Genomic DNA, 27,838 nt, shown 5'->3' on the forward strand with positions numbered 1-27,838 from the left:
GTAACTCCAAAACCGATTCCACACCCTAACCATCGACTGTACATTGGGTTCTCCGTATACAACACTGCCTTGACCTTGTTGAATCAGCATGGCTCTTAGCCAGCTCCCCACCAATATCTTGATATATTCGGATAAGATTCCCCTCCCATTCACAGTCTCACAAACCCTGGCCCATCGTAGAATATTCTCCTTCTCAACAAATTTGTGCAACCACAAAATTACCCCCCGTGGTGGCTCCCCCGCTCTCAGCCTCTGCCTTAATGACCTGTGGGCCCTGTCCACCTCTGGGGCCTTATGCAGCACCCCCTCCTCTACCAACCCGGCCATTGCCCTCGTCACATATAGTCCGTGCCGCTCGTTCCTTCCACACCTTCTGGCAGCCCCACAATCCGCAGGTTCTGCCGCCTGGACCTGTTTTGCTGCTACTCCATTTTCACCCTCAATGACTTGTTTCGTTCCCCCAGGACCCCCACTTCCGCCTCAAAGAACACGATCTGACCGCTCTGGTCGGACACCACCTTCTCCACCTCTTGTATCGTCCCCCTTGTGCCTCAAGCTACTTCTCTACATGACCCATCGATCCTCACAGAGGTGCTACTGCTCCCTCAATGGCCTTCGACCAATCACCACGCATCTCCTTCCTTTGCTGGCTAAATATGTCTTTGATGAAGGCCATCAACTGTTTTCCCATTGGTGCCGACGCTTCCCTCTCCACCATTCTCGCAATTGTTGCTGCACCACAGGTCCCCTCTTTATCCTTAGCCAGTTCTTTAACTGTTTCTTTCCTGGTAGCCGCTAGTCATGCCAATACAAAGAACAAAGAACAAAGAAATGTACAGCACAGGAACAGGCCCTTCGGCCCTCCAAGCCCGTGCCGACCATACTGCCCGACTAAACTACAATCTTCTACACTTCCTGGGTCCGTATCCTTCTATTCCCATCCTATTCATATATTTGTCAAGATGCCCCTTAAATGTCCCTATCGTCCCTGCTTCCACTACCTCCTCCGGTAGTGAGTTCCAGGCACCCACTACCCTCTGCGTAAAAAACTTGCCTCGTACATCTACTCTAAACCTTGCCCCTCTCACCTTAAACCTATGCCCCCTAGTAATTGACCCCTCTACCCTGGGGAAAAGCCTCTGACTATCCACTCTGTCTATGCCCCTCATAATTTTGTATACCTCTATCAGGTCGCCCCTCAACCTCCTTCGTTCCAGTGAGAACAAACCGAGTTTATTCAATCGCTCCTCATAGCTTATGCCCTCCATACCAGGCAACATTCTGGTAAATCTCTTCTGCACCCCCTCTAAAGCCTCCACATCCTTCTGGTAGTGTGGCGACCAGAATTGAACACTATACTCCAAGTGTGGCCTAACTAAGGTTCTATACAGCTGCAACATGACTTGCCAATTCTTATACTCAATGCCCCGGCCAATGAAGGCAAGCATGCCGTATGCCTTCTTGACTACCTTCTCCACCTGTGTTGCCCCTTTCAATGACCTGTGGACCTGTACTCCTAGATCTCTTTGACCTTCAATACTCTTGAGGGTTCTACCATTCACTGTATATTCCCTACCTGCATTAGCCCTTCCAAAATGCATTACCTCACATTTGTCCGGATTAAACTCCATCTGCCATCTCTCCGCCCAAGTCTCCAGACAATCTAAATCCTGCTGTATCCTCAGACAGTCCTCATCGCTATCCGCAATTCCACCAACCTTTGTGTCGTCTGCAAACTTACTAATCAGACCAGTTACATTTTCCTCCAAATCATTTATATATCCCCAATCTTGGGGAGAACCTCTCCCTCTCCACCTTCTGTACCACGTTCCTGCCGGAGCTACCCCACCGGGTATAAAGTGCCCTAACCAACACCTTTGAGCCGGAGCTGCCCTGCGTACGATCACTCATTCCATGGCCGCCACCGGAAGATGACTCTCTTGAATTTCATGTTCCACCTCCCTATCAATGTCAGTTCCACAACACTTCATCCATTTTTTCTATTCTTTTTTATGGTCCCTCAATTATCCAGACAAACATGCCTGATACACTTCCCTGCTCCTGCATTCTCATTATGTAGAAATCAAGACGCATTACACTTTGTTCCACATTCTTTGCTAATCTCATTGATATTCTCTTGCTTAGGTGATAGGGCAGGTACCTCTGACCTACCAGCTATTCACCCTGCAATCCTGTTTTCACTCATTGGTTCCACCTGTGAAATATTTACAATTCTGGTGTGGGATTCTCCGACCCCGCCCCCCCCGGCCGGGTCGGAGAATCGCCGGGGGCTGGCGTGAATCCCGCCCCCGCCGGTTGCCAAATTCTCCGGCACCGGATATTCGACGGGGGTGGGAATCGCCCCGCGCCGGTTGGCGGGCCTTCTCCGGCCCGCAATGGGCCGAAGTCCCGCTGCTGGAATGCCTGTCCCACTGGCGAGAATCAAACCACCTTTCGAACGGCGGGACAAGGCGGCACGGGCGGGCTCCGGGGTCCTGGGGGGGGGGCGCGGGGCGATCTGGCCCCGGGGGGGTGCCCCCATGGTGGCCTGGCCCGCGATCGGGGCCCACCGATCCGCGGGCGGGCCTGTGCCATGGGGGCACTCTTTTCCTTCCGCCTTCACCATGGTCTCCACTATGGCGGAGGCGGAAGAGACCCCCTCCACTGTGCATGCGTGGGGATGCCGTGAGCAGCCGCTGACGCTCTCGCGCATGCGCCGCATGCCAAAGGCCTTTCCCGCCAGCTGGCTGGGTGGAAATCAGTCCGGCGCGGGCCTAGCCCCTCAAGGTGAGGGATCGGCCCCTCAAGATGCGGAGAATTCCGCACCTTTGGGGCGGCGCGATTCCGGACTGATTCGTGCCGTTTTTGGCGCCGGTCGGCGGACATCGCGCCGATTGCGGAGAATCCCGCCCCAGCTGATCTCTATGCTAAGTGAATTATTCCATCTCTCACATGGGGTGCCTTCTCACCCCTTCCTCTTACCTCACTTGTTCTTGACTGTTGTGTCAATGTCTCTCTGCCAGGCTCCCCCTCTGACTCATTGCTCCCTCTCTGTTCAAGTCCACTTGACTCACTAGTCCCTCTCTGCTCTAGCCCACTCTGAATCACAGGTCCCCCTTTGGCTCACTGATTCCTATCTGCTGTAGTCTTCCACTGGATGTCCATTGTTTACCCTGATGTCACGCATTTTGTTCCATACAGAAGTATTTGAGTGTGTTGAGTGACATTATCAGAGTTTGATGTGAGCATCCCGCCCACAGTAATTTTATTTTTAAAACGTTTTTAATATTGAACAAATGAACTTAATCATGGACTGAAGGATTGTGCTTCAACTCACACCCCCACACAGGGAAGCTTTGAATGGCGTATTGTTTTCTGGTATTCAGGAAAATGTACTTCGTCCTCAGAGAGCTGAGTTGATTCCAAAAATCAATTATTCAAAATAAAATTCAAAAGCAATTGGAATATTTTGAATTATTTCAAGTTATGATTCAGAACAAAAGTGGTGCTTGAGTTAAGGAACAGCAATGGGTTTACCGTGAGATATATACCTGAATGCCTCCCAAAAATAAATTGTACATAGAGGCAAAGGGGAGGAGGTGGGGGCTGTTGTAAAGAGAATAGAGAGGGGTGAGAGGGCTAGGTGGAAATCACAATGGTGGAGAAAGCAAGAATCTGACTGGAGGATTAGGTGGTGGATGAAAGACAACAGTCAAGGGTTAAAATGTGGAATCTGGAGGAAGTGGGGAGAGAGGTCAGGAGGGAGATTAGAAAACATAAACCAGGAAGGCTGGCATTTAGAGTATGGTGAAGAAATACACAGATAGGATTACATTGTACATTCTGAAGGAGTGGTGCAGAGTACAGAGAAGATCACCATAAGGGTAGAAGACAAGCCATGAACGATTTGGGGTCTGCTGACTTGCAGAAGAGAAAGGAAATAAAGATTCCCAAAGGGAACTACACTAAGGGTTGGGAGGAAAGGAGGTGAGGAGCCAGTCATTGACACTGTAGGGAAGTGATTTAGAGGTCTTCTTTCACGATGAAAAGCTTTCTTTCTTAAGAAAATGAAAGAAAATTGTGACAAAAGCGATGAAAATACGATTCTTACAAAGGGATAAAAGCAATGATTACTCAACACGATGAAAGGAGAAGTGAAATAAAGACATTGAACAAAATGACCATTGTCTGTGGACAAAGATAGGCTGTGCAAGTAAACCTGGACATACCATGACCTGAAAAGCAAGTGAGGACTATTGCAGTGCTGCAGACAGTACAGTCTTGGCACAGTGCAGGAACAGACTAATGGAACAGTGATTGCAACTACACGTAATTGCTGCCTAGTTAGTGAATGATTGCAGTTTGTGTTTAGATTTTAGGGCATACAAATTACATGACACTGGCTGGCTCTGTCAGATCCATTTCCAGTGGTCTACTCTTTCCCAAAAGAAATGGTTCTGTGGTTTACGTTTAAATTGAGGCTCTTCAAATATGCAGTGGTACACCAGGGCCAATTACATCTCCAAATCCTTAGAAAATGAAACAGTTTCTTAACAAAGCGAACATGCCTCATACAACTTTTTTGACCTATCTGGGATTGCTCCTGTTCTAAATCAGACAACAAATATTCCTGACTGTATTCCTTGAAATTGTTAACTTCCTGCTCCCTGTGTGATTGAATCATTATTGTGTGATTGTACCACCCAGCATTCTACCAATGGAAGAGTGTAGTAGTCAGTGCCTCATTTCAATTCTTGGAGTTTGTTGCTAGTCTCATTGAGATGGGGTATGGGGTTCTTCAATTAGCCTCAGTGCCTGGGAAAGGAGCAGATAATTATTTTCAATTATAAATCTTGGTGGAAGGAGAACATCCAGCAGTTAAAATTGAGCTTCAATGAGGTAGAAGATCAGGGAGGATTATGACAGAGGAGCAAAGGGAAGAGACAAAAAGGAGCAATGATGGAGGCCTGCTCAAGGCTGGTTAGCTTACTGGGAGTGAAGAGTACTCAGTCAGGGTGATAAGGCACGTTATTAGGAGGAACATGAGCAGGTCAATTTCTACAGGAGAGGAAAGAGAAGTTGTGAATGTGTATCTGAGTGAAGAGAGTCAGACATGTGACGACAAGATTTGACTTAACTTTGATCACCCCCTCAAGACAATAGCCTTCTGACATTCAGCAAACGAAGTGGATGGGAATAGCTGGTGAATGGTAGCTTAGCTGGGGACAAAGAAGGAGCTATTAGCAGAGGGTCTTAACAGAGGAGTAAAACATGGAAAGCCATTGATTTGGGGGAAGTAATCCCAGAGCTAGAGCCTGGACAGATGAAAACACAATCTGCGGGTTAAAGGTAGCTGGGGTTGGACAAGAGACCAGAGTTGAAGAAATTCAAAGTGTTTTAGGGGATTGTAGAGCTGGAGGAAATTACAGCGATTGAGAGGGTAGAGAGCATGGAGCCATTTGAATATCATACTGTTATATTAAAAGGCACAAAAAATCTTTTTAGCTGTACAGTAAGTCTCCTCATGTTATTCTCTCTTTTGTTTCCCCCCAATGTTCAGGTGACAGTGAGGTGGTAGATAACATGTATGAGACAGATCCTGAGCCACCAGCTGGGGAGAGCGGAGAAGAAGAGACAGAAGACAGCATCATGTCCCCAATCCCTGTGGGCCCACCATCCCCACTTCCCCCAAGCAATGAATTCACTCCAAAGGAAGGGTCCCCTTATGAAGCCCCTGTCTACATTCCTGAAGACATTCCAATCCCACCTGACTTCGAGCTGAGAGAGTCTTCAGTTCCTGGAGCAGGATTAGGGATTTGGGCCAAGAAGACGAATGAAGTAGGAGAGAAATTCGGTCCCTATGCAGGGAATCAGAGGGTGACACTGAAGGATCCAAACTTCGGATGGGAGGTCAGTCATGTAATTGTTGATTTATTATTGTTCCCAATTGCTTGGGCTCAGGGGTGCTACATGATTCAGACTAATGGCATTTTTACCCTGGCAGTTTGCCACTGGCAATATCCCTGCCATATTCCCACTAGTGCCAGCCTTCAATGTATATGATATAAACTTTATACTTCTGAAGGAGCCCTAGTCCTTAGTTTTCCACAGCAAACCTATGTCTGGGCCAGAGGAACACAACAAGGTAAAACAAAAAGGGCAGTGTTTCAGATGATTTCAAAGCAGCTCTCATTCTGTAACATCACCAGCATAAAAGCCTATTGCTACACCTAATGGATCCTGTTGGAGTGTTGTCGCATGTGAAAATGTTAGCAGAGCACTGTTTAATTATGATCTTGTACTTATTTGAGGGCTAATAGTAAGTCACAGGCCTGCTCTTACAGCCACAAATGCTACTTCGGACAAATAGATTAAGGAGATCAGGAGAAAGTTTCCCAAAAACAAAGGAGTTCCATCCATCCCTCAAAAATCTTCCATGAAGGATATCTTACAAGATCTTATGCATCACCAATCCTAAAGAATTGAGCAGGGTATATTTTTATTCTGTATTTTATTGGATGTTTACGGTTGTTTTTAATAATTCAAAGTTTTTCCAAACTTTTTCACAGCTGAGAATTCAAATAGTACCTAAGTTGTTATAACTTTGATGCATCGCGTAGGTAACAGTTTCTGTGTTTGAACGTAAAGTCTCTAACTGTTAGTATGTATTACTGGACATGTCCTAGCTCTGGAGTCTGTGCTTGTGTTATCCAGAAGGAAAATGTGTTTCATACAAGCTTCATAAAAAATGGATGTGACTGTTTTGGGAGTGTCAGAGTATTTCTGTCAATGTGTTTCCAATGTGGTGTCAGTGTAGACCAGATAGCAGGTAATAATATACTCATTAAGGTATCCCTTCCAGTGAATCATTGGATATGCTGCTTTATAATGGCAGGAGTCATGCCATGTACTCGGCAATGTATTTGTTAGCTGGTGAGGGACAGCAGTTCATCTTGAGTGGTATATCTGCAATATATAACTTCTGAGGCCAGTTAGAGGCTAATTGCTTGTAGGTGTATGCAGGGGTCAACCGGCAGATAAGGAAACCAACTGGAAACAACTGGCTTTATTTTTATAGTGTGGCACAGAACTTTACTTATGACAAAAATGTGACAGACTTATGTTAGCAGTTCCCTATGGCATTGCTCATAGTGAGTTACAATATATGTTGTTTTATACCTGTAAAGCTCCTAGCAATAAAGTGTGACAGTGAAAATATTGCAGGAAGTAAGTGACATTTGCAGGATGTGCATGCTGTATGCAATATTCATAATGAGTTGTTGATATGCAGTACTGCTATGGCACTTGAAAGGCATGCAACGTACTGAGCCACCACAGACTATAAATGAAGTGCCTGCTTTTGTGAAACAGTTCTTGGATTCTAATTTATGCCTTGTTTTAATCTGACTGAAGTAATTTCATGATCCTAATATCCCATTAACCTTATTGAAGAGTCACCAGGATTTAAATCTAGTCCTTATTATAACCTGATCAAAGAGGCTCCAGAATCCTGATCCAACCCTGGTTTAATTTCACAGATGATGATTCCAAGATGTTTGCCCAGTCCACATTTAAGTGTGACTGAGTCAACTTCAGGATCCTGATCCAATCCGTGTTTTAAGGTTGTTCCTCATTTCTGTTGATAATGTAATTATATTGTTTGACATTTGTCATGATGAAAGCATTTCTCCTTTTTTAGAGAAACAGTGGCCAATAAGACGGAATTGAATAAATGATTTTGTGTCTGCTTTGATGCACAATGCCAGAATTGTCTTCAATGAATGGCCATTGCAAGTCTGTCCTATGAAAGTGATGTAACATGGCTGAAGGTCATGTGTCCTTTTTCTTTTAAACTTTGATCATTCACTCCTGAAAGAAGATCAGTGTGGCTCTATCACTTGCATGATGTTGGGTTAACTTTACTGTTAAAAAAACAACGGGAGTGATTTTCCAGCTGTGTTGCGCCCGGTGCAAATAGCGCTATGTTGGGAGAATAGCGGGAGAGCCCCCAAACGGCCAGCACAGTGTGCGGCTGGCGGGAATCACTCCTTGTTTCCACCACCGGAGACCAGACGTGATAACCATGCTATAGGGCTCGGAGGACACTGAAGCTCCCAGGTGGTTGGGATATGGCAGGGCAGGGCAGTGCCAGGTTGGCACTGCCAAGTGTGGTGGGAGGGTGCCTGAAAGGGGCGGGGCACAAAATGGGGCCGAACATGAAGGGGAGAGACCCGAAAGGGCAGGGTGTGATGGGGTGGGGCAAGAAGGGACGCATGAATGGGGGATAATTTAGCAGGGTCTTGCTCACCTCGTGTGGCCACTAATACCAGCAATTTTGAGGGTGGTTTGGGGCAGGGGAGTGGGGGGGGGAAGGGGGGGTTGTGATGCCGGCGACAAGTGAGGGGAATCTGAAATGAGAAGGAGGGTCCTGATGCCCCGATGCCAGAGGTCCTGGAGGGGGGGAAGAGGAGGTGTTGATGCCAGCGGGGTTGGTTGGGGGGGGGGGGGGGGGGGGGGGAGCATTGAAACCACAATCCTGGCGATGTTGGTGGGGGGGACACTATATAGGTCACACTGATCTCTGTGAAGCCGAGCTTGCCAGTGTGTTTAGACCCCACCCTTCTCAGTGCTAGTGTTAATCACACCCCACTCCAAAAAATGCGGGAACATCACGATGCAAAGCGTCCGGCACAATTCACACCGAGTTTCTTGCCCAGAATGACACTTAGTCATTTTCTTGGAAGATTTCACACAACATTTCATTGTGAGCTCAGCCCACCTGTGAAACTTTTAACATGACAAACAAATGGCAGACAGCACTTACAGCAATGATGAACTTATCATGGCTGCCACTTTGACTGGGAAGATGAGGAACTAAACGACCTTACAACATAGTATTAGCTGTGTCTGAAGGCATCTACATTACCCTATTTATAAAGAGGGATGGCAGGTCTATGTCTATAATTGCCGTCATAACATAGGTAGAATAATGTGTAGTTAACAGCACTATGGGTCTGTGCTACTCAGTTTTCAGCATACATTATACACTGTATTCTTCACTCTGAACTTAGGATCAACAAAACCTTTGATCCTGGACACTGCTGGATGGATGCTGATTCAGTTCCTTTCTAACGGAATTCGTTACCAATGGTGATGGAGTGTTACATGCACCTGCTGCCAATGGCACTATGACTGCAGAAAGGCCATAGCATTAGGTCTGAAACATTGCAGGGGGAAGGGAGACTTGCTGCCTTCAGGCACAGGAAGCTCCGAGGATTAATTTAGACCCATTCTACCAAGACAGACAATTCAATCTATTGGAAGCATAGCTTCAGGCACTATCCATTCTCTGTCTATTCTTCTCCGACACAAATGTGTTTCACTAGAAATCGCCTATTTATAAACCATTAAGTGGCTTTTATTGCAACATAATATTTCACTCACATTACTCAAAAGCTGTTTAAATGAGGTTGCCTCTCTCCCTCTATAAGTTCAGGTGAAGCTGCGGAACAGTGTCAGCTATGTAGCTAATGGATTCAGTATATGTTGATTTGAATTAAATATCCTGACTTACATTTTCCTTCACTTCCATTAAATATAATTGAATTTATCACTTGTAAGCCAAAAGAAAACTCATATTTGTATTTCTGATGACAACAAAGAGGTGTTATTTGGAGCACAAAAGTTTCAGAAGTGGTGCATTCCCAGGGGTCAGTGCTGCATTCATTTCTGCCCTTGGTATGAATGGATGATTGAGATTTGGGCAGATGGAGCACATTCTCAAAATATGCTGATGACATAAAAGTGGGGGTTTCATTACAGTGAGAAGAACTGTAAAAGGTTTCAAGAAGAGAAAGACAGATCGGTGAAATTGGTAGACAGGGCAGATTCAATTTAATGGTTTTATTCTATTTGTTCATGAGATGTAAGCTTTGCTGGCAAGGCTAGCATTTGCTGCTGTCCGGAATTGACCTTGAGAAGGTGGATGAATATTTCATAATAGATTTGAGAGAATAAATAATAAAATGAGAAAACATCAAATGGGAAGATGTGGAAAGGTGTGGATCCATCCCTTTCACCTCAGAACCCTCAGGCGAGTGCCGTTCAATACTGGTCCCCACAAATGGGGACCAGATGGAACGGCACTCTTAGGGGTCTCCCAGAGGATCGGAGGATAGGTGGTTTCCTGGCACTGCTGGTGCAACCTAGGCACCCTGGCAGTGCAACCTGGGTGCTAGTCTGGCACTGCCAAGGTGCCCAAGTGGCATTACCAGCTGGCATGGGCACTGCCAGGGTGGCAAGCTGACATTTCTTGCGCATGCTCAATTGGTTCAGGGTGCCCTGCGTGGGTGTTTTGGGGGGTGTAGGGGGGTGCTGGATACCTCCCATAGTGTGTTTGGGAAGTGGAGTAGTCAGGGATTACTTCGGGGACCTCGGAGATCAGGACAGTCCCGATCTCTCGCTATACTGGGGAGTTCTAGCAAGTGGAGCCCCTCAATGTACAAAACGAGGCGATGTGAGGCCACGCGTTCCCCGCTAAGGCCCCTTATACAACATGAGTCGCGTTGCATAGCCATGTGTTTCTCGCCACTGCGAGCGATGGGAAACACGCGGCGGGCTAAACATGCTTGCTGTGGGGACTGTGTCCCCATTTAGTTGAATAGAGCCCTCAAATGTCAAATGCATAATTATCTAACAGTAACGGTGTAAGAAAATAAATTTATGCAGAAGAATAATGGTATTGTGAGTTTTAAAACAGGTGCAGAGTAAAAGAGTAAAATAAATAATACATTTGTACAAAACATTGCTTCAGTCATAATAACCGTACAAGGTGTGAATTAAATGTGTGACCACAAAGAGCGTACATCGTAGATTTAACAGGAATGGGAAACTAGTTCTGACTGAGAGAGAGAGAGACTAAATATGGGACTATTTTTACCAGACCGGAGAAGGCCAAAGGGAGAATTAAGATGTTTTTATAATTATGCAAGGTTTTTAAATGAGTGAACAGGGAAAACTATTTTATTTGATTGGGGAATTAATTTCACTGGGGCATCAAAACAAAATTGTCACTGAGAGATTGAGGAAAGTTTAGCCAAAATTACTTTGAGGATTGTTGGAGCATAGAATGCTTTGCTGCTGGGAGTAGTTGAGGCAGAGACCATTGTATCTCTTCAAGGATAATTGGAAAAATATTTGAAGCAGGGAAGGAAACAGAGCTATTCAATATGGTGGGTGAGTGGGGTTGTTTTTGGATTTCTCTGACAAAGCACTGGCATTGATGAAAATGGCCAAATGGTCCCCTTTCTGTGTAAACTTCAATGATTCTCTATCATGTTTGCCGAATCTATGTATGAGGATTGTCATCATTTTTTGTAAGTTTGAAACTGGACGGCTGCAAAGGGTAGCTAGTGGGAGCATGGCATGACTTTTGAAATGTGTCTTATTCTGCTAAATTGTGTTGAGAACTTAATCAACTAACTTTATTAATTTTGACCTGCACAAGATAGGAGTATGTTTGAAGATCAGGATCAGCCTTGGATGTGTGGTTGACATTTTAGAAAATGTCACATAAGCATTCATACATTTTTTAAATTTAGAGTACCCAACTAATATTTTCCAATTAAGGGGAAATTTAGCGTCACCAATCCACCTACCCTGCACATCTTTGGGTTGTGGGGCGAAACCCACGCTAACATGGGGAGAATGTGCAATCTCTACACGGACAGTGATCCAGAGCCGGGATCGAACCTGGGACCTCGGCACCGTGAGGCAACAGCACCAAACACTGTGCCACCGTCCTGCCCATAATCATTCATACATAACTGGATCATCAAGGCACAATCCCCTTTAGTCTTCAGGTGAACACAAACAAAGTGAATTGGCTTAATGCTACCAAAACAATGTTGCCATTGACAACAGAGGTGATGGCTCCTTCTCTCCCCTCCTCCTCTGGTGACTAAGACAACACCGGGGCTTTAATGTAAAACAGGAATTCTGTTCCATAACAATTCCATTAGCAATGTCAAAGTATGTCAGGAAACTGATACATTGTGATATAAAAATCATATAAAAATTTATTCGCCTATCATTTTAAGTAATGATAAAGAATGATAATGTCGACTATTATTGTAAGATGAGAATTGGAATCCTGCAGCAGTATCCGCCTGTTTCTCTTATTTCTGTGTATAGACCAAACCTCCCTTGTGGCAAGGCACTTATATCTTCGAGATATAAGGAAGTAAAGGCTGTCCCAAATACTAATCTGAAAACAACTTCAGATTAAATTATGATTAAAGGACAAAAGGGGAAGATAATTTAATTTGGTGTGAGAGGGAGGGATTCAGATACCTGGGGCATTGGGACCGGTTCTGGGGGAAATGAGACCAGTACAAACTGGACAGATTATACCTGGGCAGGACCGGGGACTGACGTCCGAGGGGGAGTGGTTGGGGAGGGTTTAAACAAAAATGGCAGGGGGATGGGAACCTGAGTCAGAGGGGGGGGGGGGGGGGGGGGGGGGGGGGAATCAAGGACAAAATCAAAAGACAGAAAGGGGAATAAGAAAAGTGAGAGGCAGAGAAACCAAGGGCCAGATTCAAACAGGGCAACAGTGAACGGGACATGTTAAAAAGACAAGCCCTAAGAATTTGTGTCTTAATGCATGGAGCAGCCGCAATAAACTTGATGAATTATTTGCAAAAATAGATGGAAACGGGTATGGTACAGTCGGGATTACGGAAACATGGCTTCAGGATGACCAGGAAGGGAATTGAACATTCATGGGTGTTCAGTATTTAGGATGGGCAGACAAAAAGGAAAAGGTGGTGGAGTTGCCTTGCTGGTTAAAGAGGAGAATAACACAAGAGAGGAGAAAATATGTTGGGCTAGATTATCCGTTTCCCGACCCCGATTTTGTAATTGGCAATCAGGCGGAGAATCCATTTTTACGATGGATCCGGGGGCGGCACCTGTTTTTGCATGCTCCACCCCCTCTGAAAAAGCATCATCGCGGCGCACTGCACGTTATTCGGGCGGCCTCAGGACGTCACCTGAAGGCCCTCCCCCGATGCTCTGCCCCCGATGGGCCAAGTTCACGACGGCACGGGAACACGTGGTCCCAGTCATGTGGGAACCCGACGTGGCAGCTGCGGACTGTGTCCAGTGCTGCCACAGTCGGGCGGGAGCCATGCTGCTGGATGGGGGGGGGGGCTTCGGCAAGGACTGTGGGAACTGATGGGGGGGGGGGGTCCAGGGGGGTACAGATCATCTGTCAGGTCGGGTCCATGCACGGCCGGCGCCATGTTGTATGGCACGACCACTGCAGGTCATTGCATTGCGCGTGTGCCGTCGTGGACCCGGCAATTCTCCGACCGTTTATTTTGTGGAAGCAGGGCATTTTACGTGGCGCAGCTGCTAGCCCCTCACCGGTCAGCGGATCGGTGACGGGGGCGCCCCCGATTTTTCCCCCGTAATATGTCACAGATCCTGCGGACATAGCCTCAAAACGGAGAATCTGGCCCGTGAGCTCTGACAATGTAAGGGTAGAGCTGTGAAACACCCAGGACAAAAATATTAGTGGGCGTCGTATATATACCGCGAAACTGTAGTGGTAATGTTGGGAATAGCATTAAAGAGGGAATTAGAGATGCATGCAATAAAGGTACATCTGTAATTATGGGTGACTTTAATCCGCATATAGACTGGGCAAATCAAATTAGTCACAATAACGTAGAGGAGGAATTCCTGGAGTGTATAAGGGATGGTGCTCTGGATCAATACATTGAGGAACCAACCAGAGAACAGTCCATCCTAGACTAGGTATTGTGTAATGAGAAAGGAATCATTGACAATCTAGTTGTGCGAGACTCCTTGGGGATGAGCGACCATAATATGATTAAACTTATCATCAAGATGGAGAGTGACGTAGTTGATTCTGAGACTAGGGTCCTGAATCTAAACAAAGGAAACGACGATGATATGAAGCGCAAGTTGGCTATGATGGACTGGGAAAAGTTACTTAAAGGGACGATGATGAATAGGTAATGGCAAACATTCAAAGAATATATGGGTGAACTGCAACAATTGTTTATTCCAGTCTAACCCAAAAGTAAAACAGGAAAGGTGGCCAAACCATAGTTTACATGGGAAATAAGAGGTAGTGTTAGGTCGAAGGAAGAAACATACAAATTGGCCAAGAAAAACAACAGATTTAAAGATTGGGAGCAGTTTAGAATTCAGCAAAGGAAGGTCATGGGACTGATTATGAAGGGGAAAATAGAGTATGAGAGCAAGCTTACGGAGAACATAATAACTGACTTCAAAGGTTTCTGTTGGTATGTGAGGAGCAAATGGCGAAGCCAAATGTAGGACCTTCACAGTCAGAAACAGGAGAATTTATAATGGGGAACAAAGAAATGGCTGACCAACTAAATACATACTTTGGTTCTGTCTTCACAAAGGAGAACACTAATAACATAGCAGAAATGTCGTGGAACACAGGGTTTAGTGACAGGGAGGAACTGAAGGAGATGAGTCTTAGTAGAGAAATGGTATTGGGGAAATTGATGGGATTGAAGGCTGATAAATACCAGGGATCTGATAATCTACATCCAGCGCCAGGGACCCAGGTTCGATTCCAACCTCGGTGACTGTCTGTGTGGAGTTTGCATGTCCTCCCCATATCTGCGTGGATTTCCTCCAGGTGCTCCAGTTTCCTCCAACAGTCGAAAGATGTGCAGGTGAGGTGCAATGGCCCACTAATTTGTTCTTTAGTGCCCAAAGGTTAGATGGGGTTACGGGGATATCATGCGGGGTTGGGCCTAGGTAGGGTGTTCTTTCGGAGCGTTGGTGCAGACTCATTGGGCCAAATGGCCTTCTTCTGCACTGTAGGAGTTCTATGATTGGTGGTCATCTTCCAAGATTCTATAGACGCTGGAATAATTACAACAAATTGGAGGATAGCTAATGTAACCCCACTCTTTAAAAATAGAGGTAGAGAGAAAACGGAATTATAGACCAGTATGCCTGACGTGGGTAGTGGGGTAAACTCTAGAATCCACTATCGAGGGTTTTACAGCAAAGCACTTGGAAAACAATGGCAGAATCGAATGGATTCAGCATGAATTTCTGAAAGGGAAATTATGCTTGACAAATCGACTGGAATTCTTTGAGGATGTGACTAGTGGAGTTGATGATGGGGAACCAGTGGATGTTGTTTCTTTGGACTTTCAGAAAACCTTTGACAACGTGTTGCATAAGAGATTAGTGTGTAAAATTAAAGTGCATGGGATAAACAGGTGTTTTTTCTAAAAGACAAGCAGTGACTTTAGGGTACCGCAAGGATTGGTGCTGGGACCCCAGCTATTCACAATATATATTAATGATTTATATGAGGCAACAAAATGTAATATCTCCATATTTGCAGATGACAGAAAGTTGGGTAGGAGGGTGAGTTGTGAGGAGGATGCAGAGATCCTTCAGTGTGACTTGGACAAGTTGAGTGAGTGGGAAAATTAATGGCAGATGCAGTATAATTTGGATAAATATGAGGTTATCCACTTCAGAGGCAAATGGCATGTTGGCCTTCATAGCGAGAGGATTCGATACAGAGCAGGGATGGCTTGCTGCAATTATATATGGCCTTGGTGAGGCCCGGAATATTATGTGCATTGTTGATCTTGTTCTTGCTATAAAGGGAGTGCAGAGAAGATTTACCAGACTGATTACTGGGATGGTAGGACTGGCATATGAGGAGAGATTAAGTCGGTTAGGATTGTAGTCGCTGAAGTTCAGAAGAATGAGGGAGAATCTCCGAGAAACCTATGAAATTCCAACAGGAACCCTTCTTGCAGTGTAGATGCAAGAAGGATGTTCCCGATGGTGGGAGTGATCAGAACCAGGGGTCACAATCTGAGAAGGGAGACCATTTTGGACTGAGATGAGGAGATGTTTCTTCACCCAGTGAGTGGTCGGCCTGTGGAATTTGTTACCACAAGAAGCAGTTGGATATATTTGGCACGGCATGGTGGCACAGTGGTTAGCACTGCTGCCTCACAGCCCAAAGCACCCGGGTTTGATTCCAACCTCGGGTGACTGCGTGGAGTTTTTTTTTGACTGCGTGGAGTTTGCACAATATCTCTGTATCTGCATGGGTTTCCTCCGGATGCTCCGGTTCCCTCCCACAGTCTAGAGATGTGCAGGCTAGGTGGATGGACATGCTAAATTACCTCTTAGGATGGGGTTGCAGAAATGGTGGGGGACTGGGCCGAGGTAGGGTGATCTTTCAAAGGGTCGGTACAGACTCGATGGGCCGAATGGCCTCCTTCTGTACTGTAGGGATTTTATATATATTTTTTTTTATATATATATATATTTTTTTTAATTAAGGGGCAATTTAGGATGGCCAATCCACCTACCCTGCACATCTTTGGATTGTGGGGGCGAAACCCACGCAGACAAGGGGAGAATGTGCAAACTCCACACGGACAGTGACCCAGAGCCGGGATCGAACCTGGGACTTCGGCACTGTGAGGCTGCAGTGCTAACCACTGCACCACCATGCTGCCCGAGGATTTTATGATTCTAAGATATAGCACTTGGAGCGAAGGGGAGCTAATTTGACTTAAATGAATCTCCCTCATCTATATTTATCTTCTGTCCTGCATAATGAATATTAAGGAAGCAGTTAATGTGGATACAGATAAACTGTTTCCACTGGTTGAGGAGATTAGAATGAGGGATATAGTTTTAAAATTAGAGCCAGAGCTTCCACGAATGAAATTAGGAAACACTTTTAGATGTTTGGAACTCTCTTCTGCAAATGGCAATTGATGTTAGATCAATTGTAAATTTTGAATTTGAAATTAATAGCTTTTTGTTAACCAGAAGAATTAAGGGAGATGGGCAAAGGCAGGTTAACTGAATTAAATCACAGATTACCCATGATTTCATTCAACAGCGAGCAGAATAGTCTTCAGGGGCTAAATGGCTTACTCCTCTTCTTTGAATTGGTGACTATCTACAGAGACTTAATGCCCTCAGAGGAAATAAGGAGGACAAGAAGTTCTGCCTTGCCAGTGTCACCATATCCCAAGATGTTTTGTGAAAACATTAGTGGGTGGAAATTAATGTCCTCCCCTGGGGGAGTTTGGAAGTAGGAGTGCATTTACTGGGGCTGGTTTAGCACAGTGGGCTTGTAATGCAGAACAATGCCAGCAGCGCGGGTTCAATTCCTGTGCCAGCCTCCCTGAACAGGCGCTGGAATGTGGCGACTAGGGACTTTTCACAGTAACTTCATTGAAGCCTACTTGTGATAATAAGCGATTACTATTATTATTTAATGGGGTGGGAGGGTGCCAGGTGGAGACCCCACTGCCTGTACTTAAATATGTCGAAGCTGGAAAGCTAATGGATGACATTCTCACTCTGCTGCCAGTTGAGGCTCTTTAAGTGGACAATTAGTGCCCATTTAAGAGCCACATCCTATCACTGCTGACATTTAACCAGTTGCAGGCAGGGCTATCACCATGCATAAAGCCTGAAACGCAAAATCAATGTAGAGTTGTTTGCGGCCTCCCAGGAGATCCTCGTTCAAAGACACTTAGTAATTGATTGAGGAACCCAGCATTGGGCAGTGGGGAACCCACTGAGAGTCGCCACCCTGCCATTTCTGCTGACCCTCCTCCTGCCCAAAGACTCCCACCCCTCCCCTTTCCCATGACTCCCATCCCGCCCTTACTCACCTGTGGCCTGGGTCCTTCAGTGAGCATGGGCCTCTCCCGGAGTGCATTGCTACTGTGCAGGGTGGCACAGTGGTTAGCACAGCTGCCTCACAGCTCCAGGGACCCGGGTTCAATTCCAGCCTCGGGTGACTGTGTGGAATTTGAACTTTCTCCCCATGTCTGTGTGGGTTTCCTCCGGGTGCTCCGGTTTCCTCCCACAGTCAAAATATTTTTTAAAAAAAATAAATTTAGAGTATCCAATTCATTTTTTCCAATTAAGGGGCAATTTAGCGTGGCCAATCCACCTACCCTGCACATCTTTGGGTTGTGGGGGTGAAACCCATGCAGACACAGGGAGAAAGTGCAACCCACATTGAAAATATAAGCATGTTATGTGGATTGGCCATGCTAAATTGCCCTCAGTGTCCTCAGGTTAGGTGGGGTTACTGAAATAGGGTGGAGGTGTGGGGTAATGTAGGATGCTTTTCCAATGGCCGGTGCTGACTCAATCGGCCAAATGACCTCCTTCTGCACTGTAAATTCGAAACAAAAATGTATCACTTCATACTTCTCTGCATTAAATTTCATCTGCCATGTTCCTTTTGGTGTCTATCACTATCCTCCTCACAGCTGCCAGCAGCACTTGCAGAGTACATGTCAAGATTTGTTGTGGCCTGCTGCATGTTCGCCACAATAAGGCCACAGCCCCTGCCGCTAGCTATGAAGCAACCAACTGAGTCGGAGGAGGGAGGAAGAGGAAGGGAGGAGGCAACTTATATGACCCTTTCTGGCCAAGCTGTTTGTGATGGTCTCATTCGTCTGCGATACCGATAAACGCAACCCCAATTTCCCACTCATCAACAGTCCCACACCTTACCTGCCCTGTTATTCACTATCGCAGTGTCAGTTTTGCCACAATGCAAAAATAAAAGCCAACACAAAATAAACAGGCCAAACCAAATTTATATATCAGAAGGTGTCATATTGCATACAAACATCAATTGATCACCTCTGCACATTCCCTTGCTGCCTGATGTCTGTGTAACTTTGCCTGGCATAGTGCTGCTATGCAGTTCACACCTTTTCGTGACTTTCAGCTGGGAGGTTGCAGATGACTTTACAGGACTATCATGAGCAGTTCTGGCCCAGAAGGCATGGGTGGCAGCAGTCTGGCGGCTGGCAGACAGACAATAGCAAGGGCACTGGCTGTGTTGGGAAAATTAATGCTGTGATCCTGAGAGAAATACAAGTTTATGTTTCACGATGTCATTGCCACTCACCTAGGTTAGCATCTCAGCAGTCCTAACAATGTGGAGGAGGATGGATTGCTGGACTGCTGTGACACCCTTGAACACTGGTATCCTCAACAATGATGGCAGCAATCGGAACTTGTCTGACATCAGTCTGAGTATTCATTACAGTACCCAGATTTGGTCCGGTCTACAAGTGTGCTAATGGAGTTGGCCAACACTTTCAGGCTTCTGCACAAAGACCTGTGAAACGTTGGTGCTGCACTCCTCCATACTCCTCAGACATTGACTGCAGCCTTTGTGGCAAGCATGCCAATGCACCAAACACTTCATTGTGGATACACGTCTGTCTTCTTTTGTCGGCAACCCCATAAAAGTCCTCACCTGACATTCTCCCCATGTCTGTGTGGGTCTGACCCCACAACCCAAAAGAATGTGCAGGGGAGGTGAATTGGCCATGCTAAATTGCCCCTTAATTGGAAAAATACTGGCCGCAATCTTCCCAAAAGGGAACTAGGGGCGTCATTCTCCGACCCCCCGCCGGGTCGGAGAATGGCCGTTGGCCGCCGTGAATCCCGCCCCCGCCCCCGCCGAAGTCTCCGCTCCCGGAGATTGGGCGGGGGCGGGAATCCAGCCGCGCCGGTTGGCGGGACCCCCCGCTGGATTCTCCAGCCCGGATGGGCCGAAGTCCCGCCCAGGAATTGCCTGTCCCGCCGACGTAAATCAAACCTGGTATTTACCGGCGGGACCAGGCAGCGTGGGCGGGCTCCGGGGTCCTGGGGGGGGGCGCGGGGCGATCTGACCCCGGGGGGTGCCCCCACGGTGGCCTGGCCCGCGATCGGGGCCCACCGATCCGCGGGCGGGCCTGTGCCGTGGGGGCACTCTTTCCCTTCCGCCTCCGCTACGGCCTCCACCATGGCGGAGGCGGAAGAGACTCTCCCCACTGCGCATGCGCGGGAAACTTTCGGCGGCCGCTGACGCTCCCGCGCATGCGCGGGGAAACTGACAGCGGCCGCTGACGCTCCCGCGCATGCGCCGCATTTCCGCGCCAGCTGGCGGGGCAACAAACGCCATTTCCGCCAGCTGGCGGGGCGGAAATCCCTCCGGCGTCGGCCTAGCCCCTCAATGTTGGGGCTATGCCGCCAAAGATGCGGAGACTTCCGCACCTTTTTGCCGGCGCGATGCCCGTCTGATTTGCGCCGGCTTTGGCGCCAGTCGGCGGGCATCCCGCCGTTGGGGGAGAATTTCGCCCTAGGTTCCCGAGCGAGCGCGTTTCCCGGCACTTTCAGTGCCAAGAAACACCTGACTATTCAACACGACACGCTTTGAATAAGAGGCCTAAATGGGGAATGCGTGGCCGAGGCCGCACATAGCCGCGTTTTTTACAACGGGGAGCTCTGCTCACCGTAACTCCACGTAGTAAATGGCACCCGATCCCCGAGGCCCACAAAAAAAATCCCCAACCTCGCTCCAGCCTGAACGCAACATGAGATGGTCGCCGCACCACCCCCCCCCCCCCCCCCCCCCCCCAACCCAACACACACACACACACACCTAGGGCGGGCAATCCCTGCCCGATCGTGCATGTGCAAAAAATGCCATCTTGACACCTCGGCAGTGTTGAATCTCAGGAGGTGTTGCAAGCTGGGTAGATCCCAGGTGTGGGGTCTCCCGGATTTCACTGGCCACGCTGTGCCGTGGCAAGCTGCTTTTCTGGTGCAGCGTGGGCGGAAGATTGCGCCAAAGTAATGTGGTACTCTAAATGTTTTTACATCGTCCTTGTCTGAATGCTCTGCAGCAAAACACTTGTGCGATCTCTCCCTCCAGCGAGCTGGCAACTGTGCTCCCCTTACCCCCAGTCCCTCATTGCACACCACTCATGCCCACTCTCCTCTGAACCATCCTCTAAAGTTCAGGCAGTGTAAATGTCTGGGCTGATGGATGTGAGTGAGGGTGAATCACTTCCACCACTTGCTCTTCCACCACTGCCTGACCAGGTTGCAGCTCCTGGGTATCTGAAAGGAGAAAGGCACAAAGGTAGGGTTGTGGTGAAGGGAGGAGAAAAGCAAGAGGTGCAAGTTTACACCATCTGCAGCTTGTAAATCAGAAGATGTTGTGGGATAGGCAGCATCCTGTAAGGGCACGAGTTTGAGGGCATTGTTAACGGCACCTCTGCCGTTCTCGTCAGCTTGGTACTCCACAAGCCCGATAGTAGTGGCAGCCCTGAGGGTGTGGCGACAGTGGCGGCAGCATATGGGTTTGGAGCGGGCATGGTGTGGGCACCAATATGCGATAACCATTGGTTCACTCCGAGGGGGCTGGATGGGGCTTTTGGAGGTGGCAGCAGACAGGGATCGAGAGATTTGGGGACCTCTGTCTTGATGAGGGTTTTCTGAGTTTGGAGGAGCTGGAGGAGGAGTTTGAGTTGCCAGGGGGGAATGGGTTCCAGTATCTGCAAGTGAGGGATTTTGTACGGAGGCCGGTCTCGAGCTTTCCACGCCTCCCGCAAAGGGGGGTTACAGGATAAGATGGTATCGAGAACAGGAGTTGGGAGAGGAAGGTCTCGGAGATCTATAAGGAGCTGGTGGAGTGGGATGGAGCCCCAACAGGGGAGGAGAAGAGAAAGTGGGAAGAAGAGTTGGGGGAGAGTTGGAGGCCGGGTTATGGGAGGAGGCCCTGCGGAGAGTTAACACATCCTCGTCTTGTGCCAGGCTCAACCTGATCCAATTCAAGTGGTCCACAGGGCATACATGACTGTGGCCCGGATGAGAAGGTTCTTTGAGGAGGTGGAGGACAGGTGTGGGCGATGTGGGGGAAGTCCTGCGAATCATGAACACATGTTCTGGGCGTGTCCGAGGCTGAGGGGCTTTTGGCAGGGATTTGCGGACGTCATGTCAGAGGTCCTGGGAGGGAGGGCGGCTCCGAATGCAGAGATGGCGATTTTTGGAGAGTCGGAAGACCCGGGAGCCCGGGGTGTGGGGGGAGGGGGGAGGCTGACGTTTTGGCCTTTGCTTCCCTGGTGGCACGGAGACGGATTTTACTGGGATGGAGGGACTCAGAGCCCCGAAGTCGGGGGTTTGGGTTAGCGACATGGCAGGGTTTCTCAGACTTAAGAAAATTAAATTTGCCTTGGAGTTCATTACAGGGGTTCGCTCGGAGGTGGCAGCCGTTCATTGACTTCTTCGAGAAAAATTAGACTGTTAGCGGGGCGGGTGCATGGCAGTAACGAATAAGGGTAGGAAAACCAATGGCAGGAGGGCCGGGAAGGGCTGGAGGTATGTTTTTCTCAGCCATGTTGGTTCGGGGGGGATAATGGTTATTTTGTTGTGGGTTCTGTCTCTGTTGGATGTTGTTGTTGAAAAGTGTTTAAATTATAAATACCTCAATAAAATATTTTCTGAAAAAATAGAAGACATTGTGGGATAAGGGGGAAGTGAGAAGGAAGATTAGCCATGCGGATACCATTAGTATGATAGTTTCATCCTCAGCTCATTTATGACCACTACAATGGTTGCTAGCATCATCACCTCTGTGGAATTAAGGAGAGTAGCCATGCCTACTTCGAGCTGGTGAGCTGCCTTCTTGAACCGCTGCAGTCCATCTTCCCTCTGGCTATCTCCTGTTGTACACTATGTAGTCCTGCAAGAGAGGAAACTATGGCACTGATTGTGCTGCAGTGACCGATCTTGTGGAGGTGATGGAGGTCTTGGCTGAAGAGCAGACGTCACTTCTTTTCGAGAAGGCCCACTGCATTTTGTACACTCAGCTATTTAACAAGCTGGTGGCGGGCCATCCCCTGTGATCAAGAGCTGTGGACACAGACATCTCGCCCGACGATAGCTGCCAGCTAATCAGAAGCCAGTAGTTGATCTTTACTCAGCAATGCCATTGGGGAGGTGGTGGCTGCTGTTGATACTGCAAGGCCTCAGGTCGAGGGGGGACCCTATTTATACAGGTAGTGATGGTGGGAGGGGTATCATGAGGTTTGGGGGCAGTCAGCAGCATGGAGGGTAGGAGGGTGGATTTTAATAGGCCTTCATATAATCACTACAGTGCAGAAAGAGGCCATTCAGCCCATCAAGTCAGCAATGACCCTCTGAAAAAACACCCTATCCCCGTTCCCCAGTCACCCCACCTAACCTTTTGGACACATAGGGGAAACTTAGCATACCCAATCCACCTAACCTGCACATCTTTGAACTCTGGGAGGAAACCATGGCACCCGGAAGATACCCACGCAGACATGGGAAGAATGTACAAACTCCTCACAGATTAGAATCTGAACCCGGGACTCTGGTGCTGTGAGGCAGCCATGCTAACCACCCTGCCACCATGCCTACCCTTTCCCAATGCCAAGCTCGATCAAGCACTGAGTGCCTTTGAAAGAGGGGACCCCCGCTTTCCCCTTGGAGCCCCCAAACTAACAGGCTAGAGATTGTTCGTCATGCTCCCTGCATGATGAGCCCCCTATCCACCGCTGGGTTAATGCCAGCAGTGGTGGAGTGAAGCCTTTCCTTGGCCATTAATTGCTCATGTAAGAGCCTCATCTGGTGGTGTGGCAGGAAGGCCATCCACAGATTTTCCTGCCATGGATTTAATTAGGGTGGAGGCAGGAAAGACTAGATCTCCATTCCACCCTCCCACCCGATTAATTGTGCCCCTGACACCAAACTCACCACGGAGAAGGATTCTACCCAGTGTCTTTTGGGTGATGTCTGTCAGTCATGGCTGAACAGCTGGCAGTGTGGGCAAGCTGTAAGATGTGGGTGTGAAGCTTGCAGCAGTGGTAAACGCAGACAGTGCGATAAGGTAATGAATCAGTCATGACTGATAGAGATTGTTGGTAAGTGAGTGATGGCGTGTGATGCATTGAGCTATGTTTGAGGTTAGCAATGCAGTTGGTGGGATATGACATCTGATGATACATTCACTGGCCACTTTTACGACTCATATGAGATCATTGAACTTTTTGTGTCACTGCATCCAGGTTCTCATTGCTAGATGCCTGACATTGAATGCCACAGCTACCTGATCCCACTATCTACACAAACTTTACCCGAAGGATCTCCTGGCCCCTGTGGATGGACGATATTTCTCCTTCTGTCCACCTCCTGCACCAAGACCTCCAATGTAGCATTGGAAACTCTTGAAGCCTATTCTTTGCTTTTCCATTCAGTATCTTGTCCACATCAAAACCACTTTTGGAATGACTTCCACGACTGGCTCTCGCCAAAATGTACCACCCCTTTAAGAGGTGCAGGCTGGATTTAAGTTGTATAGGCTAGCTTGAAATTGTGCTAGCTATAATTCTGCTCATGATTTTGCACCCCCTGCTCAGTCATAGAATCATTTAACAGTGCACTTAGTGCTGGCTGCACACTACAATGATTTAAATTAGCAAGTAGCTCAAAGTGTGCATGTTGCCTGCATCCGAAGAAATTGACGTGGGTTAATGACGACCTTGATCCCTGCACCTCTTTTCAGGGGCAATTGAATTTTGTGGCCAGAGGCTCTGCAGAGGTTTTGGATGCACATCCACTGTGAGATTCCTCTCTAGTCTGTACTTTTTATCAGACACCATTGTTTACTGACAGCCTACTGGCAGACAGACTGATAAAAGTCTGACTATATCTTCAGACTTTCAGAACACCTCTGCGACATATAATAAAAAAGATAATCTACAAATTTGAGTGAAGGACATCTTTGAACAAAAAAAACAAGGTCCAGATTCTCAATTGAAAAGGGATGCTCGGACAGCACGGTGGCACAGTGGTTAGCACTGCTGCCTCACGGCGCCGAGGTCCCAGGTTCGATCCCGGCTCTGGGTCATTGTCCGTGGAGTTTGCACATTCTCCCTGTGTTTGCGTGGGTTTACCCCCACAACCCAAATTGGCCACGCTAAATTGCCCCTTAATTGGAAAAAAATGAATTGAGTACTCTAAATTTATTTTAAAAGAAGAAAAGGGGTGCTAATATTGATTTTCTCTTGCCTTTCATAGTTTTGTGTTGAAAGATTTGGACTCAGGATGGAACAGCCACACCTCAGAGCAGTGTAACTATTCAACTGATTCCCATGACTAACAAACGACCTTCACAGCCTGACCAAAGCCAAGGTTCAGTTCAAATCCCTTTATGTTGGCATGTATCTACGTTCCTTGGTATTGGGCCCGATTCAGAGGTTATCACAATAAGATACTGGTGTTGTCTTGTTTGTAGATAAGGCTAACACAGAGACGGTTACCTTACCTGAAAAGTGAGTTGTTAAAAAATAGATCAATTTCAGAACACACATTAACAAAAATCAATTGAAATCTGTCGAGTTAATGAGCAACTGAGTGCTTCCCCAGTAGCTTGTTGGTAAATCCACTGTCAGGTGGTACTGAGCCAAACAAACTGAGAAAACCCCAAGTTTGATCTCCAGTTTCTGGTTAGTTAATTGATCTCAGTTAAGCTGCCTCATGGGGAAGGGGGATGGAAAAAAATATTGTGTGGGATTCCTGCTCCTGATCCCTTAAGGTAGCAGGCGAGTAGATACAGTGGGTAAGAAGGTACATGGTAGGTATACTTGCCTTTATTATCTGATCCATAGAGTTTAAGAACAGAGAGGTTATACTGGAACGGTATAAAACGTTGATTAGGCCACAGCTAGAGTATTGTGCGCAGTTCGGGAATCCACATTACAGGAGGGATGTGACTGCATTGGAAAGGGTGCAGACAAGATTTACCAGGATGTTGCCTGCGCTGGAGAATTTTAGCTTTGAAGAGAGATTAGACAAACTGGGACTGTTTTCCTTGGAGCAGAGTAGACTGAGAGGGTACATGATTAAGGTGTATAAAATTATGTGGGGCATAGATAGAGTAGACAGGAAGAAACCTTTCCCCTTTGTGGAAGATTAATGGCCAGTGGGCATAGATTTAAGGTAAGGGGCAGGAAGTTAAGACGGGATGTGAGGAAAAAAAGTTTCACCCAGAGGGTGGTGGGAGCCTGGAACTCGTTGCCTGAAAGATTGGTGGAGGCAGAGACCTCATAATATGTTGGGCGTGATTTAATGGCCACGCTGCGCAAAAGCAACTTGACACAGCGCAGCATGGCCAATAGAAGCCGGGAGACCCCGCAACACCTCGCAAGATCAAACTCACTTTTTAACAAATCTGTATATTAAAATGTGACAGCTAGTCCAAGAGCCTCTCTTGACAGTCTCCACAACATGCAGAAAACAAGCAAGGATAGGATCAAACTCAACCGAACAAGGATTCTGTGCCTCAGCCAAGTAACCATTCTCTATAATAATAATAATAATCTTTATTAGTGTCACAAGCAGGCTTACATTAACACTGCAATAAAGTTAATGTGAAAGTCCCCTCGTTGCCACACTCCGGTGCCTGTTCGAGTACACGGAGGGAGAATTCAGAATGACCAATTCACCTAACAAGCACGTCTCTCGGGACTTGTGGGAGGAAACCGGAGCACCCGGAGGAAATCCATGCAGACACGGGGAGAACATGCAGACTCCACCCAGACTGTGACCCAAGCCGTGAATCAAACCCGGGTCCCTAGCGCTGTGAGGCAACAGTGCTAACCACTGTGCTACCCTGCCACTCATGACAGCCTATTGGTGGCCTCTTTGATTATAGAGGGAATCACAGTAAAGCTTGATGCTGTACTCACCCTCAGAGGTACACATTCCAGCCGAAATCACAAGATAAAGATGAAGAGCGGCTGAAAGCCCATTGTTTGTACAATCCAGAAATGCTCCTGCCAGTAGTGAAAAAGTCGTGTTGTCCTGTCTGAGAATGGGGCGGAGGGAGGAGGAAAGAGGCAGAGAAACATGGCCAATTTGTGGACAAGCTCGCACATTAGGCAATGGGATAAGGGACCAGATAAGGTTTTAGTGATGTTGGTTAAGGGATGAATATTGATCCAAACCCTGGGGAGAACTCCCCTGCTCTTCTTTGAACAATGTCTTTAACATCTACCTGAGAGGACAGAGGAGACCTTGGTTCAATATGTCGTCTGAAAGACATCAACCCAGCTGTATCAAAAGAGCAAAAGGTATTTCACATAAATATTTTATAAAATGTGTTAACAGAAGCATCTGGACCCCCTCAGTTGTCTTTTTCTTTCAATGATCCAGATTGTGTAATGAGCTGGAACTTAATCCCAGCTTTTCTATAGCTTTATTTAAGAGTTTTCCAAGTTTCATCTGCAAAGGTAATTTGTTGCAGCTGCTGCTTAGAGCCATACATTCAAATGCCCAGACACAGAGTCACAGGGAGGCAGATTTAACCCCTTCAGCATGTTTGCCTGGATGCGCCCATTCGAATTCTTCATGCGGTATGTTTCCAAAGCTGCTGGATGGGATTCTCCGTTCTGAAGCCGAAGTGCTCCCACCAGTGGAGAACCGCTATTGGTCTCCGCTGATGCACGGAGTTGGGCCCGCTATGCGACACTCTCCCCTTTACCATGTTAATTTATGAATGGGGAAGAGCTCGCCGGATTCCGTTGGAATCCCGCTATCAGGCAGCCATTTTGAATAGGTGGTCTCATACCAAGGTCTGGCAGCAGGCCCCCCTTCCCCCTACAACACAAATCCTACCCTCTCCCCTGCTGACAAGTAGGGGCATTCTCCCCTCCCAACCACCACCACCCAGGGAATAATGGGTCACCATCCCACAACACGCATAAAGGTGACCCGAACCCCCATGCATTGACCTCCCCCAGCCCCTCTGTCAGGGAATCCCATCAGACCCCCCCCACCATCAGAGACAACTATCAGTCACCTCTATCAGACCCCCAATCGGAGACACCCCATCAGAACCCCCATCAGAGACCTCCTCATAAGAGGGTCTGAGAGGGGAGCTGGG

At 47.5% G+C, this 27,838-nt stretch overlaps 1 protein-coding gene across 12 annotated transcripts in view; it reads left to right on the forward strand.

Moving 5' to 3' along the window:
- prdm16 (PR domain containing 16) overlaps nucleotides 1-27,838 on the forward strand; it is a 1,047,324-nt gene that overhangs the window by 358,697 nt on the left and 660,789 nt on the right. For all 12 annotated transcript variants that reach the window (XM_072478014.1, XM_072478026.1, XM_072478015.1 and 9 more), the window contains exon 2: nucleotides 5,561-5,910. In XM_072478014.1, coding sequence (XP_072334115.1) covers nucleotides 5,561-5,910 — 350 coding nt within the window. The remainder of the gene's footprint in view (nucleotides 1-5,560; nucleotides 5,911-27,838) is intronic.

This window comes from Scyliorhinus torazame, chromosome 16 (genome assembly GCF_047496885.1).
Source record: "Scyliorhinus torazame isolate Kashiwa2021f chromosome 16, sScyTor2.1, whole genome shotgun sequence".
In the NCBI taxonomy this organism is placed as follows: Eukaryota; Metazoa; Chordata; class Chondrichthyes; order Carcharhiniformes; family Scyliorhinidae; genus Scyliorhinus; species Scyliorhinus torazame.